The 17,636-nt window shown below is 35.6% G+C and overlaps 1 protein-coding gene across 1 annotated transcript; it reads left to right on the forward strand.

The window, feature by feature from the left end:
* Window positions 1-13,196: 13,196 nt before the first annotated feature.
* LOC149814882 (senescence/dehydration-associated protein At4g35985, chloroplastic-like) lies at window positions 13,197-17,396 on the forward strand. The gene is made up of 4 exons (XM_089988899.1): window positions 13,197-13,914; window positions 15,675-15,841; window positions 16,488-16,572; window positions 17,071-17,396. The coding sequence occupies exons 1-4, from the start codon at window positions 13,199-13,201 to the stop codon at window positions 17,228-17,230; spliced, it is 1,128 nt and encodes a 375-aa protein (XP_089845025.1). The 5' UTR covers window positions 13,197-13,198; the 3' UTR covers window positions 17,231-17,396.
* Window positions 17,397-17,636: the final 240 nt, after the last annotated feature.

Consider the following 17,636-nt stretch of genomic DNA (forward strand, 5'->3'; position numbering starts at 1 on the left):
CAGCGAAACAGGAAAAAGAGAAAGAGGGATGGGATTAGGGATTTACGCGATATTTAGCGACGGCTTAGCGACGGAAACATTCCGTCGCTAAGCCGTTGCTAAATCAAAATACAAAAACCGTGACGAAATATATATTGTCGCTAATCCGTCGCTAATTAGCGACGGATTAGCGACGACAGAGTTCCCTCTCTAAATCCATCGCTAAAATGGTGTTCTTGTAATTAAAAGTAGCGACAAAAAATTTAGTCGTTAATCCGTCGCTAAGTAGCGACAGATTAGCGATAAAATTTGTTTCTTCGCTAATCCGTCGCGAATTAGCGACAGATTCTATCTCTAGCTAATCTGTCGCTAATTAGCGACGGAAAAAATCCGTCTCTAATTTCCGTCGCTAATTAACAATTTTCTTGTAGTGATAATGAACCATTAACTTATAAAGTCATCTGGATATTGGTAGCATTATGCCAATGGGACAAATAAGATCTTACCGGTCTCTCAAGTGATTACTTGCAAATATTGCATCCGTCTTTGATGTTCTCCACCGTTGATTTTGGGATAAAGAAAAGTTGGATAAATTACTCATTGAATAGTAAATATTCTTCAAAAATGTGATTAGATAACATATTCTGATATTTTATTAAATTGAATAATTAATGTTCAAGTGCTTTATCTTTTTGGCAAGAAGGGTTGTCCTAATGAGTTTTAAAGAAATAATTTGGTGTTTTATCCAAAAAAATTGTTAAACCATAGCCTTTTTTACATAACTTTGATCATCCATAACGTGGTTTAACATGATAAAAAATGAAAGAAAAGAAATGTCAATGAGTTAATAATAACAATCTACAACAAAAAGCAGCAAGCAATGTAGAAAAGAAGGTGAAGAACTGTTATTGCAAGGCTTATAATTTACAATTCTCATTATTAAACGCACTTTCTAGTATTTGTAAAAGTGACTAAGAGAACGAAGTGTTGCATTAGAAAATTCATTTGTTTCGTACTCTCTCTCTCTCTCTCTGCCATTGACTTTAAAATAAGGAGATCACAATGCTAGTGGCTATATGTTGTTGATCCTTATCTATTTTTATATTCACTTGGATAGCTGTACTAATGATCTTTGACCTCCTTTTTTGCTTCCTCACGCTGAAAATCAGCAGGATTTCATTCGCTTCACCCTCTTCTGGTTGCAGATGACGATGCCATGAATGCTTATCTACTTTTGTAGTCTTAACGACTTCCAAAGCAAAGATATATTTGTGCATTGGATTTTCCTCAGAGTACAACTACTGTCAGCCACCTGCCCTCTTCTTTGTTCGTGAACATTCATGCGATGGACAGCATAATATATATATATATAGAGAGAGAGAGAGCGGATCCTGTCAAAGACAGCGGATCGTGTCAAAAGCTGGGTGAGGTTACTAGCAATCTCACCCAGCGTTTACAACCACAAACCTCACCTCTATGTGGGTCCCACTTGTACTGAGAAGGGTGGTGTTAGTAGTTGTATACGCTCACCCAGTATTTGATAGAATCCGCTGGTTTTCTAAGTAGCCCTAGTCTACTAGCATTGCCAAAAGTTATTATAAAGGTGTTCTTCATTTTAGAGGAATATGTTTTTGGATCATTTGATTATGACACACACATATAGCAGCACTACAAGAAAATAAGTCATTACCAACCAAAAACATAGTGACGACAATAATAATTTAATCCTTGTGATATTTTATGTCATAGTAAAAACAATTATTGTCAAAGATATTTTATCATCACTCTTATCCCGTCGGTAATATGAATAGAAAGACATGAAAGATGGTCAGAAAAAGATATTGCCGACATCGTCGAGTTTAAATTACGATGATAATTAATCATCGCCAAATATTATTTATAATTATGATGATAATTAATCATCATCAATAATCACATGATGATAATTATCATCAATTTTAATCAATAACCGATGATAATTATCATCAACTAAAAATCATATAGCCGATGATACTTATTGTTCGTTTTAAACCGACGATAATTTATTGTCGGTATAAGGTACGTAGCCAACGATTTTTATCATCAGTTATGTCCAAAATCTTTTACTTTTGAAAGTAACGTAACTGACAATAATTTGTCGTCGGCATAAGAAATATAACCAATGATTTTTATCGTCGACTATGTCCAAAAATTGTTTTTTTATTATTTTGAAACTCACATAGCTGATGATAAATTATCATCGATATATATATATATGTGTGTGTGTGTGTGTGTGTGTGTGTGTGTGTGTGTGTGTGTGTGTGTGTGATGAATTTTATCGTCGACTGTGTTCAAATTTTTTTTTTTAACTCACATAGCCAACGATAATTTGTCGTTGATTTAAGAATTATAACCGATGATTTTTATCATTGGACCAAAAATTATTATTTTTTTTAATTTTGAAACTCATATAGCCATCAATAAATCATCATCGATATAAGAATTATAGCTAACGACTCTTATCGTCGACTATGTTCAATTTTTTTTTTAAAACTCACATAGCTACCGATAATTTATCAACAGTATAAGAATTATAGCCAATGATTTTTATCATCGGCTATGCCCAATTTTTTTTTTAACAAATAGATGACAATAAATTATCATCCGCTATATTCAATTTTTCTTTTTTTTTATTTTAAAACTCACATAGCCGACGATTTTTATCATCGGCTATGTTCAATTTTTGTTTGTTTTTATTTTGAAACTCACATACCTGATGATAATTTATCATCGGTATAATAATCATAGCCAATGATTTTTAATGCTTGCAATTTTTTGATAATTATTAAATCTTTATTAATATCTTAAATTGATGAAATTAGAAATTTATCCGATTTTCAATTTGAGATTGAAATCATAAATTGAATTGAGTCAGTAGGTAAAATGAGATTTAATATTGAATTTAATCAAGCATAAAATGGGAATTTAATAATACATAGGAATTTAATTTAATTTGATAAGAATTTTGAGATGGATTTAGAATCTCATTGGGATGTGAGTTTATTAATTAAATATGGATATGGATCTAATATGGTTTACTCCTATTAGATCGAATCTTAATTGGATTTAAAATCCAGTAAGAAAATCCAATAAATATCTAATTAAGGATAAATCATGGATTTTAATTAAAAAAGTAAAATTGGTATAATTATGGTTATGGAGTTTCATGAGTTGAACGTCCATGGTGGACCCCACATATATCATGCTACTTGGAGAAAAAATAAATTATTAGATAATAACAAAAAAAAAAGAGAAAAAAAAGAAAAAGGAAATTATTATTATTTTAATTAGTAGAAGATAAAGGAAGGAAGAAGTCCAAATGGTTTGGACTCTTGAGAGGTCTATCCACAAGGAGATGTCCCCCATAGTGGGCCCTCTTGTGTGGACTTTAATAAAAAGTCAAAATAAGATATATATATTAATAGTTGAAAAACAAAAAGATAATAAAAAGAGATAATGTTTAGAAGGTAGAATAGAGTCCTACACAAAGTAGAACTCTATCTACCTAAGATCTCTAGAGGGGACGTCACCACCTTCTAGATCAAATTAAATATATTAAATAAAATATAGGAAAAATTATAAAAGGGGGCAAGCTTCTCCCTCTCTCTATAACTCGTGTTCTAGAGAGAGAGTGTGTATAAAGAGGCCTAGATAGAAGTCCACAACTCTCCCTTGATTCATAGTTTAAGAAAAAGAAAAAGAAAGTGAAAAAAGAAAGAGAGATAAAAAAAATAGAGCCTACCTTTTTACCTTCTTCTTCCTCACATCTCCTTCTTCCTCCAAACCATTAAGGTACTTTAGACCTCTATTAGAGACCTCAACTATCTTGGTGAAGGTCTAATCTAACTCAGAACGAGGTGTGAGTGAAGGAAAAATGGACGATACTATTGCTGAAAACACATTTTCGGTAGGAAATCTTAACTTTCATAGTGTTCGATTTGAGGATGCATTAGCATACCCTCTCTTTTATTTAGGGTTTGGATCTACATGTAATCTATGCCTAGAACATTTATAGTTATTAGATCTACATGAAAAAGATTTTTGACTACCCAAAATGGTATTTTGAAAGATTGGTTTTGAGAAAATGATTTGAAAAAGACTAGTTTCAAAACCCTAAAAAGCAAAAATCATGTGAAAAGATAGAACTTATTTTATTAGATTATTCAGCTTATATAATGAATATAGAAAGATGTTTTTGAGTGTTTCTCCATTGATCTTGATGTTGTGAATTTGTCTCTTGCATAGATCTTGGTTAAAAATACTCGAAAATCATTTTGAAGAAGGTTTTGCCAAAAATGTTTTAGGGTTTTGATATTTCATGTTAAAAAAAATTAATATGATCATATATAATATTAGTACATGTATAGCATGATTAAATAACATGTTATTGCATAAATAAATCATGATTTCATGTTGGTTTAATGTTTTTTGTGATTCTTGCATAGATAAAATTGTATTTGAGATATTCTATGAAGGTTTTATGATTCTTGGATTATGATTGTTAATGTTTTATTAATATTAGCATAAATATGATAAAAAATGTGTTGTATGATGTTATAAATATGTCTAGAGCATAAAAAATTATGATTATATGAATTTTGCCATGATTCTTGTTCTTGCTTAATAGATCTTGCATGAGTTTGAATTTTTGTTATTTTGTTCTCATGTTTTGTTCTGATCAGTTTAAAAAATAAATCAATATCTATATAAAATGAGGTTAATGATTTAAAAAAAAATTATGGAGTGTTCTATGCATTCAGAGCTTAAATTTAGAATCTTGTTTTGTTCTGTTAGGTTCAGTTTTGAGGCTGAAACGTTCATTGCAACAAAGCACAACTTTTTTGCCCTGTCTGTAGGACTGTTCCGACCAACAATTTTGAAAGCTTTAAAACCCTAATCAAAACTGATCAAAATAAATTATAAAAAAATTGGGTGAAAGGTAACATGTATAATAAGATGCTGTAAAAAGAATTTTGTTAAAATATTTTTTTGTAAATCTTGATAAATTTCTCAAACCAGAATAAATTTCTTGATTTTATTATGACAAATTTTGCAGTTTTGTTTCTTAAACTGTGTTCCTAAAATGTTGGGGCAATCCTAATAAAAGATGAGAGTGACATTCGGTTCTTGTGAGTTTTGGTGAGATTTTCAAAATCTGGTTAACAGAGATCCAAACTGCACAGTATAGCAGGAGTTGATGCCTAATTGTATTTTATATTATACAACATGTTTATTGATGCTTAAATGAGATATTGGACTGATATGCATGTTAACTGGATGCATTTTCTTATTAATTGAATTAAGCATGCATAAATATGAATGATTAACCTATCTTGACTATGTAAATGCATAATGATTGTATTATTGTATTAATTTTATAATAGAGATTAATCGAACGTATGCATATACTGCCATAAATATTATTGCATATGAACTCTGAATGTAGTTGTATGTTTGCATTGACAAGATTAACAAGTGAGTTAATTAAAAAATCTAAATAAAATTAATTCTCTTAGGGCTTATTGAGAGAGTAAGCATAATACTAACGGTTCTGTGAGATATTGGCTTAACACAAAAAGGTTATTTTTTTTCAATCCACAAGACGTGTATCCAGAAGAATTACCAAGATTTGTTTACAGTATGATAAGTAAGACTTACTAGAAAAATTTGATGGATCGGGTTGCAGGAGTTAGAAACTCTCTCTATAAAATTATATTCTCTCTCCGGAGTAGTCACAGTTGAGGTATCACGCATGTTAATAAGACATAATTACTTGAAAATTTAAACCTGGGTCGTACCTCTATACTGAAAGAGTCTGTATTATACTCACAGACAAATATTGGCAAATGAAACAAGATTGTGAATTGCATATATAGTTTTGTCAGACTTCTTGATCATACAATTGAACTTGTATTGTCCATGTGTGATGATTTTAGCATGTTTTGAAATTATCATATGGTTTAGATTTGTTTTGCTTATATATACAACCAGATTCAGATATGATAACCTTTTGACATGTATATAGCTGAATGGGTTTTTTTTTCTGTTTTCAAACTATACAAGTTGCATATTCATCAATCTTGAATTAAGCATCTGAACTATACATTTTGATTCAGATGTGTTATACTTTTGAATACGCAGTTCTGACGAGTGGATACTCGAGTAGATCTGTCGAGTTTCATATGTATGCAAATTTGATCAGATTTGTCGAGTTTCTTGAGTACATAAATTTGATTAGATTCACAAAGTTTAGGTGCTTTGATGTGAATCAGATCTGTCGAGTGTATGCATTAGGCAAATCTGGTCCAGATTTGCTGAGTACATGTTCTTTCAATGTTTGATTCAAACCTTTTTTGTTACATGCCTATGCAGCTGAATATTTTTTTTATTCGATCTTGATTCAAATTTGGTTGATTATATGTTCATGCATCTAAATGCAATGATTTGATTTTTATTAGCTAAACTATATGTTCATATATTTGAATGCAATGTTTGGAATTACCAACTCATGCATGTGCACATTAACATAAGCTTTTGTTTTATTGATGTATATATGTAGCCAGCATGTCATGCAAGTTGATATATGCATGAGAGAAAGTATGGCATCCCATCATGATCGTCAAAAAAATTGTTGATAAAAATATTTGAATGTTGAGAAAGATGGGACTTACCTAGATATGGAGGTGAGCCCCTATTTATAGAGTTCTAGGAGAGTCTTCTCTCATAAGGAAGACTCATCCAGGAAGAGCCCTCCCTTAGTGGAAGACATACCAGGCAGTTGGATGAGAAAGGGATAAACCACGGCTTATCCATGGGTTCAGTGCAGCAGACGGTGCCGTTATGTAGCAGACGACACTCATTGCTAAAATAGTAAAAGTTCATTATTTGTTTGAGTGAGCTATAGTTTGAGATTACTTTTGACTAAAAGAATATAGCGTGTGCATGTAAAGCATGAGCTTTCTGCAATCTAGTATAAAACTCAACCACCAAAGCATTTTTCCTGCTGAAATCAATCTTCCCCATGAGCGATGGCTTGATTTGCTGAAAAATGAATGTGGGTATGAATGAAAACCTGGATTTTGTTGGGCCTTTGAAAACCAAGTGATTCATCTGGTATAAATGCATGCCCTGAATCTAATCCCTCGCTGACAACCATATCAGGATAAGCAAAGCACCCTCCATGCGTCTGTAAATACATTTGTATGTGATGTTGATTGCTGAACAAAACCCAAGATTTCAAATTAGGAAAAAAAAAGAACAAAGAAAAACATACTTTTAAAAGGCTTCTTCTACGTCTGCTTACTTCATTTGACTCTTCTATCCAGGATAAGCGTGAAGTTTGCAGATGCCATGGTTTGAGTTCTACAATTCTCTCCTGTAGGACCAATTTGCTTTCTGTTAACCTACCCTCATACTCTTGTTCTTTTGTTGTTTCTTGGGTGACAATTTATCTTAAGACTGTTTTTCTACACCTTAAAATGCGCATTTTACAACATCAATTGTCATCCTATCTGATCTTAGACTGTTCTTTTGTTCTACTACCCATCTTGCAACTTGAACAATGTGACTCAATCTGCTGATGCTTGTTTACTTTCATACTGATAGTTGATTTTTTCTTTCATTTTCCGTTATTCTCTATGCCTTATTGATGCTATTGGCATCTCGATCATCCAACGCTGATGACTATGTATTGAATTATAGGTGGTCTCAGTTTGCTACTCAATTATTTTCCCTGTCCAAATATGGCTACAACTACAACAATGTATACCTTTGTATGGAATCTCCAGTTGGGATTTATCGTGTTTTTGCTTTACCAAAATGTAGCATCTCCTTGCAAGTTTTTTTTAAATGTTGCAAATTTTGTCACTATGAGTGCCACTAGTGACTATGTATAGAATGGTTGATGATCTGCCACTCGTATGTATACTCGAGTTATTATTTGTTCCTTGCGAGTAAATTACTTAATCAATAGAACTACATGTGAAATTACTTTAGGAGCAATTTGGTTGCTTTGCTGTAGAACTGCAAAATCTTTCTTGATAGTTACTAGAATATAGCATAGCTTTACAGGTTAATCCTCACACTCATCAACTGAAGCTTTGTGATTTTGGGAGTGCTAAAGTGCTGGTAAGGTCTTGAAAACAAAAGAAAGTAAAGAGGGAGAAACACGATATACGTGGTTCGGTGTTTATGAACACCTACGTCCACGATGAAAAGTCTCTACTCAACGTGATAGCTGATTAGGTTTCATTAAGCCTTTATATAGATTTTTACAAGTGGATAATATCTTTGAACTCTTTTTATTGTAGGCTTCTCTAAAACTATCGTGATCCTTTATTGTTGGACTCTTCTTGATGACCTCTATTTGACTCACGTTGTAGTCTTATTAACTAAGACTCTGATCATGATTATCAATAGAACTCTTCATATCAATACATGAACCTTTATCAATAGAACTCTTCATACGTGAACCTTGATATATCTGATTGTCAATATATCTCTGAACATCAATATAACTCTGTTGCTCATCCTTATCACGTGAACTGATTATCAAGAGGAAACTTCATAATACGTGAACTCTTCATAATAGAACTCTGATTATCCTTATCAGGTCTCTCGCTGTTCATGTACAGGTGGAAAACCTTTAACATAATTTTATTCTGATGTTCATATACTAAATGGCCCTTCATTTGTTATTGCAGGTGCCAGGTGAACCAAATATATCGTACATATGTTTTTTTGGTTCAATGATGTAAACTGCTAATTACTCATTGACATGTAGAGAATCTTCATGAAGGTGGTATGCCAGTTTAGAAATGACTTGATATAAAATAGAAGTTGAACATTTCTTCTTGTTTGCTAACACTGCTGCAGCAAATTGGATGTTGTTTTATTTAGTTGGTCAGTCTCATGCTGTGAGGGTTCTGGGTAGCGAATTTTTTTTAGCCTTTTTAGGACCCAATTTTATCTTATATACGAGGTTTTATCTACAGTCAGGAAATTTGCTAACAACTGCCCTTTCTAACTTGCACTTGAATTGATATAGGTCTTGAGGACTGTTAAAGCTGAAGGTATTAGAGGTTAGAATCATGTTCATCTTACAGGATTGTCCTTCTAAAGCTTGCCAAGATATTAAAATTTAAACAGATTCCCTATTTTCACTTTAGCTTTTGCTGTATCTTACTTTTAACAGATAGTAGGCTACTTTTGCAAATGCAAATTACTATGCTTATTCCCATAGTTCAACTTGCTTTGCCATGTTCATGCATCCTGAGAAGAGAAGGATCAATGGAGGATGTGCTTTTGGTTGGACATGTTGAAGTAATCAATTCAGCTCTTAAATCAATTCAATATCTTGGGTAGTATTTGTTTAGTAATTCTGATCATTAGATATGTTTATATTTTCAAGGGGTTCTGATTTTATAGATTTTTTAAATTAATTTTGTGATATCAGTTTGATTTTCTTTAAATTTGCATACACTTGCTTGATTGTCTCTTAAATTTTTCAGAGTTGACTAATATTGGTGTAACCTGATATATATATTTTTTTAAAACATACTTTTGCTGATGATATTTGTCGTTGGCTATGTCTATGATTTTTCAATAGTCAATAGCAATGATATATATCGTCGGTTTTTTCTATTATAACCGATAATATTTATCATCGGCTATTTGAACATATATGATTTTTCAATATCCTTACAACGATAAATATCATAAACTTTAATATATTACCGATGATATTTATCATCAGCTTAAAATAATATAACCAACGATATTTATCATCGGTTTTAACTAGCATCGTTGTTGATATTTGTTGTCGGCTATTTCAACATATATAATTTTTTGATATCAATATGATGTTAATTATTGTCACCTTTAATTAAAAACCGAAAATATTTAATATAGCCAACGATATTTATCGTTGGTTTCAACTAACATAGCCGATGATATTTACCAGCGGTTATTTGACCATATATGATTTTTTAATATTAATACAATGATAATTATCATCACATTTAATTAAAACTCGATGATAAATATCATCATTGATATTAAATAGAGTCAACAGTATTTATCATCAAATTTAGTTACTATAGCCGATGATATTTATCATCGCTTTAAGTGTAATATTATCAACGATATCCTAGAGCTAATTGTTTTATACCGACTATTTCCATCATTGCATTTAATTTATGTGAAAATGATAATATGTAATTATTATTGACAATAGTAATATAAACGACCGTAAAAGGCTTATACATTTGGCAATGATATTTATCATCATTTATATTATTGTCTGCCATAAATCATATATAACTGACAATAAATATCGTCAACAATGACCTGGTTTCTTGTAGTGAATAGAAAGGAAAAAGCCACCCAACAAGCCCAATACGATGGATAGGCGACCAATGTAAAATTAGGTATAAAAATGGTGAAACTACGGGGATTCGATTCTCAACGGTGAGACTGACACAAGGCGTATTGTGTCCATCACTATATTTATGGTAGCATTTGTCTTTCATAATGGTGCAAGGAGTTCATATCTTAAGGATAGAGCAAGTCAACCACGACTGTTGCACTTTTATTTAGCTTGCATGACCTTTCGAAGCATAAATGAGTACGTCAAGGAATTCCTTGATGAGCCTTGAATTTAACAAAAAATTGGAATGCCCAAACATTATCTCTAATATAGATAAGTGAATGTTTTCAACAACTCAATGTCAAAAACAAAATTGAAAAATGTTAAGAAATGAGAGAGTTAGAGAGAAAACAAAAAGTGAGGAATTCTTATTTGTTTTGTCCATTCTATTGTCTTATAACAGAGAAGCATAAAAAGAAATGTCAAAAGTATATCTCATATAAGATACTTTTTACATTTTACAATGTTGACACTCATTTATGCCCCTTCCTTAACATGCATGGTGAAGAGACACCACCAAACCCAATGGTTGAGAATCTCTTCTCATTTAAATGTGACACATGTCACACTATCATTGAATCGCAAAGTCGATGTATTATAAGAGACAACTCATGTGAAGAGACACACACACATGAAGCGTACTAGTCTCTCAAGAGTCTAATAACCACAATGATACTATGTATGCGAATGTTTGGCTTTCTACACTCATGTCAATGTTTATAGTCATAAGACTTGGACAGCTATGGCTCTCAATGGCCATATACCACAAATGGATAAAATACAAGAAAATTTTCAATTAGTTTTTCAAAATTACATAAACCTCAAATCAACATTTAAAAAATTACTCGTAAATAATTTTATAAATTATTTTGAAACTAATTTTTACAATAACCAAGCCCCATAGGAGGGAAAGTGGCTACCAAAAAGGCCAATATGATTTAGACATTTTCTTTTTCAAATTACTTATTTTCCTCCAAAACTCAATCTTAAAAATAGACGTATAAGCTCATATAATATTGAGCAAGAAACATCATATAGGCACTTTTGCACCAAAAAATATGAACTGGTAATTCCATAAGAGATATAAATGCACTTTTGCACCAAAAATGTGAACTCTCTCTACCAAATGATTATTCAAGCTGCACCCCATTTCCTTGGTAATTCTAAAACAACGAAAAATCAATAACGCCCATCTAGACCAAACAACGCTCCAATGAGTAACTAAAGTTATGCATCAATCATGCACGTGTTAACACCAACATAATAATATTTGAAGAATGTGCTTCTCAATTTTTCTTGACCTAGGAAGAATACCTTGTTTCAAGGAAGAAAATAAATTTGTTTCTTAAAAAGGAGATTACTTCCGTCAAGTGTTTTGGTCTAGGGATGGCAATGGACCGGGGCGGGGGCAGGGGACAATGTCTCTACCCCTGCCCCGTCTCAAGATTAGAACCTTCATCCCCGCCTTCATCCCCGCCGTTTCATGTCCTCCATCTCCGGTTCAAACGGGGATGAGGCGGGGTGAGGCCTCGTTTCCCCATAGTCTATTGCCATCCTTTAGAAGGACTGGGGATGGGGCGGGGCAGAGCTAGGCGGGGGATCGGGGACTGGGCGGGGCAGGGAAAAGTGTAAGTTCATTGAAACAATTGCAACTTGATGGCATTTAAGGGCGTTTGAGTGGCGGGATAGAGCAGTCTGCAATCTGCACAGACTGTTCTGTCCCATCCCGTGTGGGCCCCATCGGCACCATCAATTGCAAGGCAAGTTTGTCCTATCAAAATGGGATGAAAATGAACCTTGCATACCATTTTAGCGGGACAAAAGAGTTGCACCGCATGGGGAGGTGTAGGGATCAGGTGCAGTTACACTGCATACCAAAAGCGTGCCGCTGCACTTGGCTGCCCTCCATCTCACTGTTGGCACCCCTTCTGCACCCACGACGTACAGTTGCAAACTGTGAAGAAGAAACCTGTTACTATTAAAATACTCATCTGAGCCTATGTCAACTTGGCTAAGTCTGTCCCTTTGAACTAGGGTGTGGGGGAGTAGGGGACTCATGTTGGCCACCTCATTCCTTCTCAAGTTGGTTCACACTTTTCATTCCCCCATACAAACCAAAAGAGTCTGCACCACATGCCCACAAGCTGGAAGGATCGTCATTATTGGCTTAAAAAATACAAAGAAAGGCATGTGGGCACATGTGAACACATTTGCTGATTAGATTCCAGTTTTTATCTCATGCCATTGAAACAACAAATCTCTTTTCTTTTTATAAGTATTTAGGTCATTTACACATCATGCCTTTTGTTAGTGGTAAAGAGATTGGGTACATTACAATCTAAATGCACCACTTTATTCCTTTATGGGTGAGAAGTCAAGCAGAAATAAAGTAATGCCTAGGTCACAGACCAAAAAGTGTCCAAAGAGAACCCCAGATGAGGATACAAAGAATAAAGGGCCAATCTTTTTTAGCAAAAGAAGAATTCCATCCTTGTGAAACAAGGAGTTTGAGAACATAGTTTGCTGGGACCATCATAATAAACCTATGCTGAAACATAGATGTGTCATCTATCTTAGAGATGAATGGTGCACATTAATTTGTGCTTGTTGCAGAGTATCGTATTCCAATGCTCACCACATTAATATTAGCATTAGCATGCTGAACATACATAGTGTGAATATATTCTACCTTCTCCATTGTGCAGTTATAGTTCTACATACTCTTCTCTCGCTCCCCTTTTCTTCCGTGGAAGAATGAGCTGTTGTATGCTTTCCCCTAGGAAAACAGCTCTTGAAAGAGAGCCACAAAGATCACAAATGAAAACAGAAGAGCAAGTAATGGTAAATATCCCAGGAGCACAACTCACCCTGCTTGTGGAGTCTGGGGAGAGCTTTGAACTCTCTCATGGTAACTTTACCATTCTCAAGCTCATTCAAGAAGGCACTCCCATTGCCATCATTGTTAAGGTTGGTGAGGACTACCAATGGCCACTAACAAAAGACGAACCCGTCGTGAGGCTCGATGATCTTCACTACCTCTTCTCCTTTAAGCCACCTTCACTTGACCACAAGGAGAAGATTGATATCATCAGCTATGGTGTTAAGTTTACTGAGAGAAGTCAGATAATGGATACGCTGGATGTGTTTCTTCGAGAGAATTCTTGCTTCTCTGCACCTAAAGAGAGAGTCACCGGGACGGAATCAGATGCACCAACAAGTTGTTGGGGTTCTGGGAGGGGATCAGAGGATGACTACTGGAGGAAGTATGCACCAAAAGTAGAGGATTATCATGGAGTCATAGCTAAGGCCATTGCTGGTGGCACAGGTGAGATAGTGAAGGGAGTGTTCATGTGTAGCAACGCTTATCGCTCAAATGTACAAAATGGTGGTGAACTGCTTCGGACTGGTGTGAAAGCCAATGCTGAATCTTCAAAAAGAAAGAAGGGGCTTGCCAGAAAGAGCCTCAAAAGGTAAGAGGGCTGTGGGTGTGTTTGCGTGCATGCATGTGTGTGTGTGTGTGTGTGTGTGTGTGTGTGTGTGTGAGCGCTCGTGGGTGCACTAAACCATATTCTACAATTAATCATTTGAGCACAAGCATGGCATGTGGGAGGTTGCCGATTAAATGTAATCACATTGCACACTAAGAGTGTGCCGCTGCACTGATCGCCCTCCCTCTCACTGTTGGGCCCCACAGATGACAGGCTGCACCCAGAGATGATGTGCAGTCAGGTGCAATGGCACACTTTTAGTGTGCAATGAGATTGCACCTGATCTGTCCTCCATGGGTCAAAGTCACAGCAGATTTGGTGCAATCACATTGCACACTAAAGTGTGCTGTAACCCAAAGATGGAGGGCAGTAAGGTGCGGTGGCACGCTCAAAGTGTGCAATGTGATTGCACCTGATAGGAGCTAGCAAATGAGCCCCAAAAGGAGAAACAACTTGAAGAAATAAGCTCATGGGAGTTTGGGATCAGGCGTAATGTGCCGCCCATCTGCTGCTGGGCCTCACTCTCACGGGCTGTACAACAGAAGATAGAGGGTGATCAGGTGCAGCACTACATTGCATCATTGCAATGTGATTGCACCTGATCCTTACTCCCATGGGGAGAGAGAGCCACCTAGCTTTAGGTCATGTTCACTAACCAAAAGATGGTGCTTGGCCTCTGAGGGTTCGCCCAGTTGGCCTCTGAGGGTTCGCCCAAATTTCTTCAACCATCCTGCAACTCGGAAGAGGCTGCTGGAATCCAATCTCCTAAGATCTCTAAGAACCTCTAAAGCTGAAGCTTCTGCTCTTCTGAGATGAAACACTCTCATCCAATGCAACAAATAAAATAAAAGAAAAACAACAAAAAATACAAACGGCTTTCCTAAGATGCAGGGCTGGAGAGAGAGAGAGAGAGAGAGAGAGAGAGAGAGAGAGAGGATGGTTGCAAAGATTTAGGGTTGTGGGAACATGATCTGTCCACCTTGCTGCTCTCTTGCGTTGCTTAGCCTCTTTCGAGTTGCAGAATGGTTGAAGAAATTTGGGACTGGTGAGAGAGAGAAAATAGTCATTCTGTCGTTAATGGCAAGAGAGAGAGAAGAGATCGAGCGGACCTTCCCACTTGTCGTTAATGGCGGATGAGAGAGAGAAACAGAGTAACAGAGAGAAACGGCAAATAACAAAAAAAAATCTCAAATCTGCCGAAAATGGGAAAACCCAAAAAGGAAAAAAAAGAAAAAAATCTTGCCTTTTTCTTTTCGATCCAACCGATCGTAGGATTCCGAAACTCCGAGCTCCTGCAAGCAGAGAGAGAGAGAGAGGTTTTTCAGTGGAAGCAGATCAGGTCATGCTGAAAATGCGCGTTTTTGCTCATGCTGACATCGTGGCCATCCGATTTGCATTTTAAAAAGCTCAAAAGTCAACAAAACCACGTGGCATTCATCGAAAATGCAAACAGACGTCTTCTTAGCACATATATATGGGTCAAGCTTAAGTGGATAAGTTTTGGGTCCTTGGGATTTCAAATGTCCTCTAAGCAGGCATGTCTTATCACATTTATCTAACAGTTTTAAGTGTGCTTGCACCTGAAGCATATTCACGTCTGCTTAGCACAATCAATCGATATAGCCAATATCCATGGATTAGTACGTCAAAGATATGGTAGCCCGTGCTTGTAAATTATACACAGTAGAAGAGATAACAACCTTGGCATTACATTTAACATGCTCAAAGTATTGGCATCTCAGGGTGCAGAGGATGACGATTATGACTGAGAAGCTGAGCCAGACTTTGCTTGATGGTGTAGTGATGGCCACTGGATCAATTGCGGCTCCGATGGTTCGATCTCAGACGGGGAAGAAGTTCTTATCAATGGTGCCAGGGGAGGTGTTGCTGGCATCACTGGATGCTGTTAGTGAGTATATCAAATGTTCACTTTTATGAACTAGATGACACTAAAAATATCGGCATGACATTGTCAAGCACTACTTTGTGGTGCACTTTAATCCCAGTTAACTTCTTCTAGTAACCCACCAAGTTGGACTAATTGCTACTTTCTTGAAGCAGTTGGACCAAGAATTTTAAATTTCATCGTATTATTTTCTCATTAGAATTGCAAAATACAGCCCCATCAATTATCTTGTAAGAAACAGTCTCTATAATCAGCACCAACTCATCAACATCAGAACCATGCTGTCCCTCTTGATTTTACTAAAAAGCAAAATGTTAAGGGCGGTGATCACTGGGAGATGTACACTGTTGCTGTTTTTTACCCAACAACCAAAATCGGCACTATTATTGAGTGTCATCCATGGAAGTACAACTGTACTGATTCTAGTGGATTGATTTAGATATGAATTAAGTTTGTTAGGAGCCATGCAACTTGGTAGCAGTTAGGCTGGATCCTGTCAGTGGCATCACAAATTTACACTGGATGTAACCCCCAAACAGCCTTCTAAGCAAATACCCTTTGAAGAGATGTATATACTACTCTGTAATTGATTACTCCTTTAATTTGGACAGCAACTGATGCTCACTTTTTGGTTTGTCTTGTGCTGCAGATAAGGTGTTAGAAGCAGCTGAGGTTGCAGGAAAAGATGCTCTCTCTGCAACTGCTGGCGCCACTACAAGAATGGTCTCCCAAAGGTAAAAAAATAGCAGAAGATTTTTATTCACTTATGCTAAGAATGGTGCATCATATCCCAACTCCAAGTAGCTGAAATGTTATGGCCCATGATCATAACAAGCCGTTGATATATTCTGGGTAGTCTATAGTGAATACCTTCAATTGCAATGTGATGCAATAGGTAGAAAGCAAGGGACTCCGAACTGAAGGTAAGCACTATAGATTATAAACCTCCATACTTGATGAAGTATTGATGCAATGCAATCATAGCCATAAAATCCATGTTCCAGTTCTAGAACCGGAAATCTGAAACCAATGTTTTTCATGGGAACCATTCATTAACCTTTGTTTAGTCAAAGAAAGTGATTATAATGCCCTCATTGTTGATTTGTTTAACAAAAAAGGGTAAGATGACACAAAATGAGTTTTTTTTCAGGAAAAAGCACAAAAATGTCAATACCACAATGAGTAGGTGGGTGAGACGTAATAACCAAAATTCCTTTTTTTCCTGGTTTTAGGTTTGGAGAAGATGCAGGTGAGGTCACACAAGATGTGTGTGACACTGCTGGCCATGCTCTTGGCACAGCCTGGAACCTGTTCAAGATCAGAAAAGCCATCAATCCAGCCTCTAAACAGAATCTCTCCACTGCAATTCTGAAAAATGCTGCGAGGAAGTAATGAGCCAAATGGATTGCAGCAAATTGTTGAAGAGCATATTCAATCTGTTGCATTAATCATTGGATTCCATTGTGCCAATTTCCTTTGGCTGCTTTTGGGTTCAACCAAATGTTCATCTAGACTTGGCCTACTCAATTGTGTAGCTAATTAATTGTTACTGCCTTAACATAACTGCTCAAAACATGTTACCTCAAAGAACAAAAGAGAAAAACGAAACAACCACAAGAAGTTGTTCCTGCCTCGACATCCATCATGGCAAGAGCAGCATACTCCAGCATATTGATGCATGTTACACCCTTTTCTCTTTTGCTAGAATCTGCTAGAATTCATTCATGTAGGAGACCCTTTTACAGTAAAGCACATAACATAGGTAATCAGTGCATGTTACACCCTATTTCGCCATGTT

The sequence above is a fragment of the Nuphar pumila genome, chromosome 15 (genome assembly GCF_984573655.1).
Source record: "Nuphar pumila chromosome 15, dmNupPumi1.hap1.1, whole genome shotgun sequence".
NCBI classification, from domain to species: domain Eukaryota; kingdom Viridiplantae; phylum Streptophyta; class Magnoliopsida; order Nymphaeales; family Nymphaeaceae; genus Nuphar; species Nuphar pumila.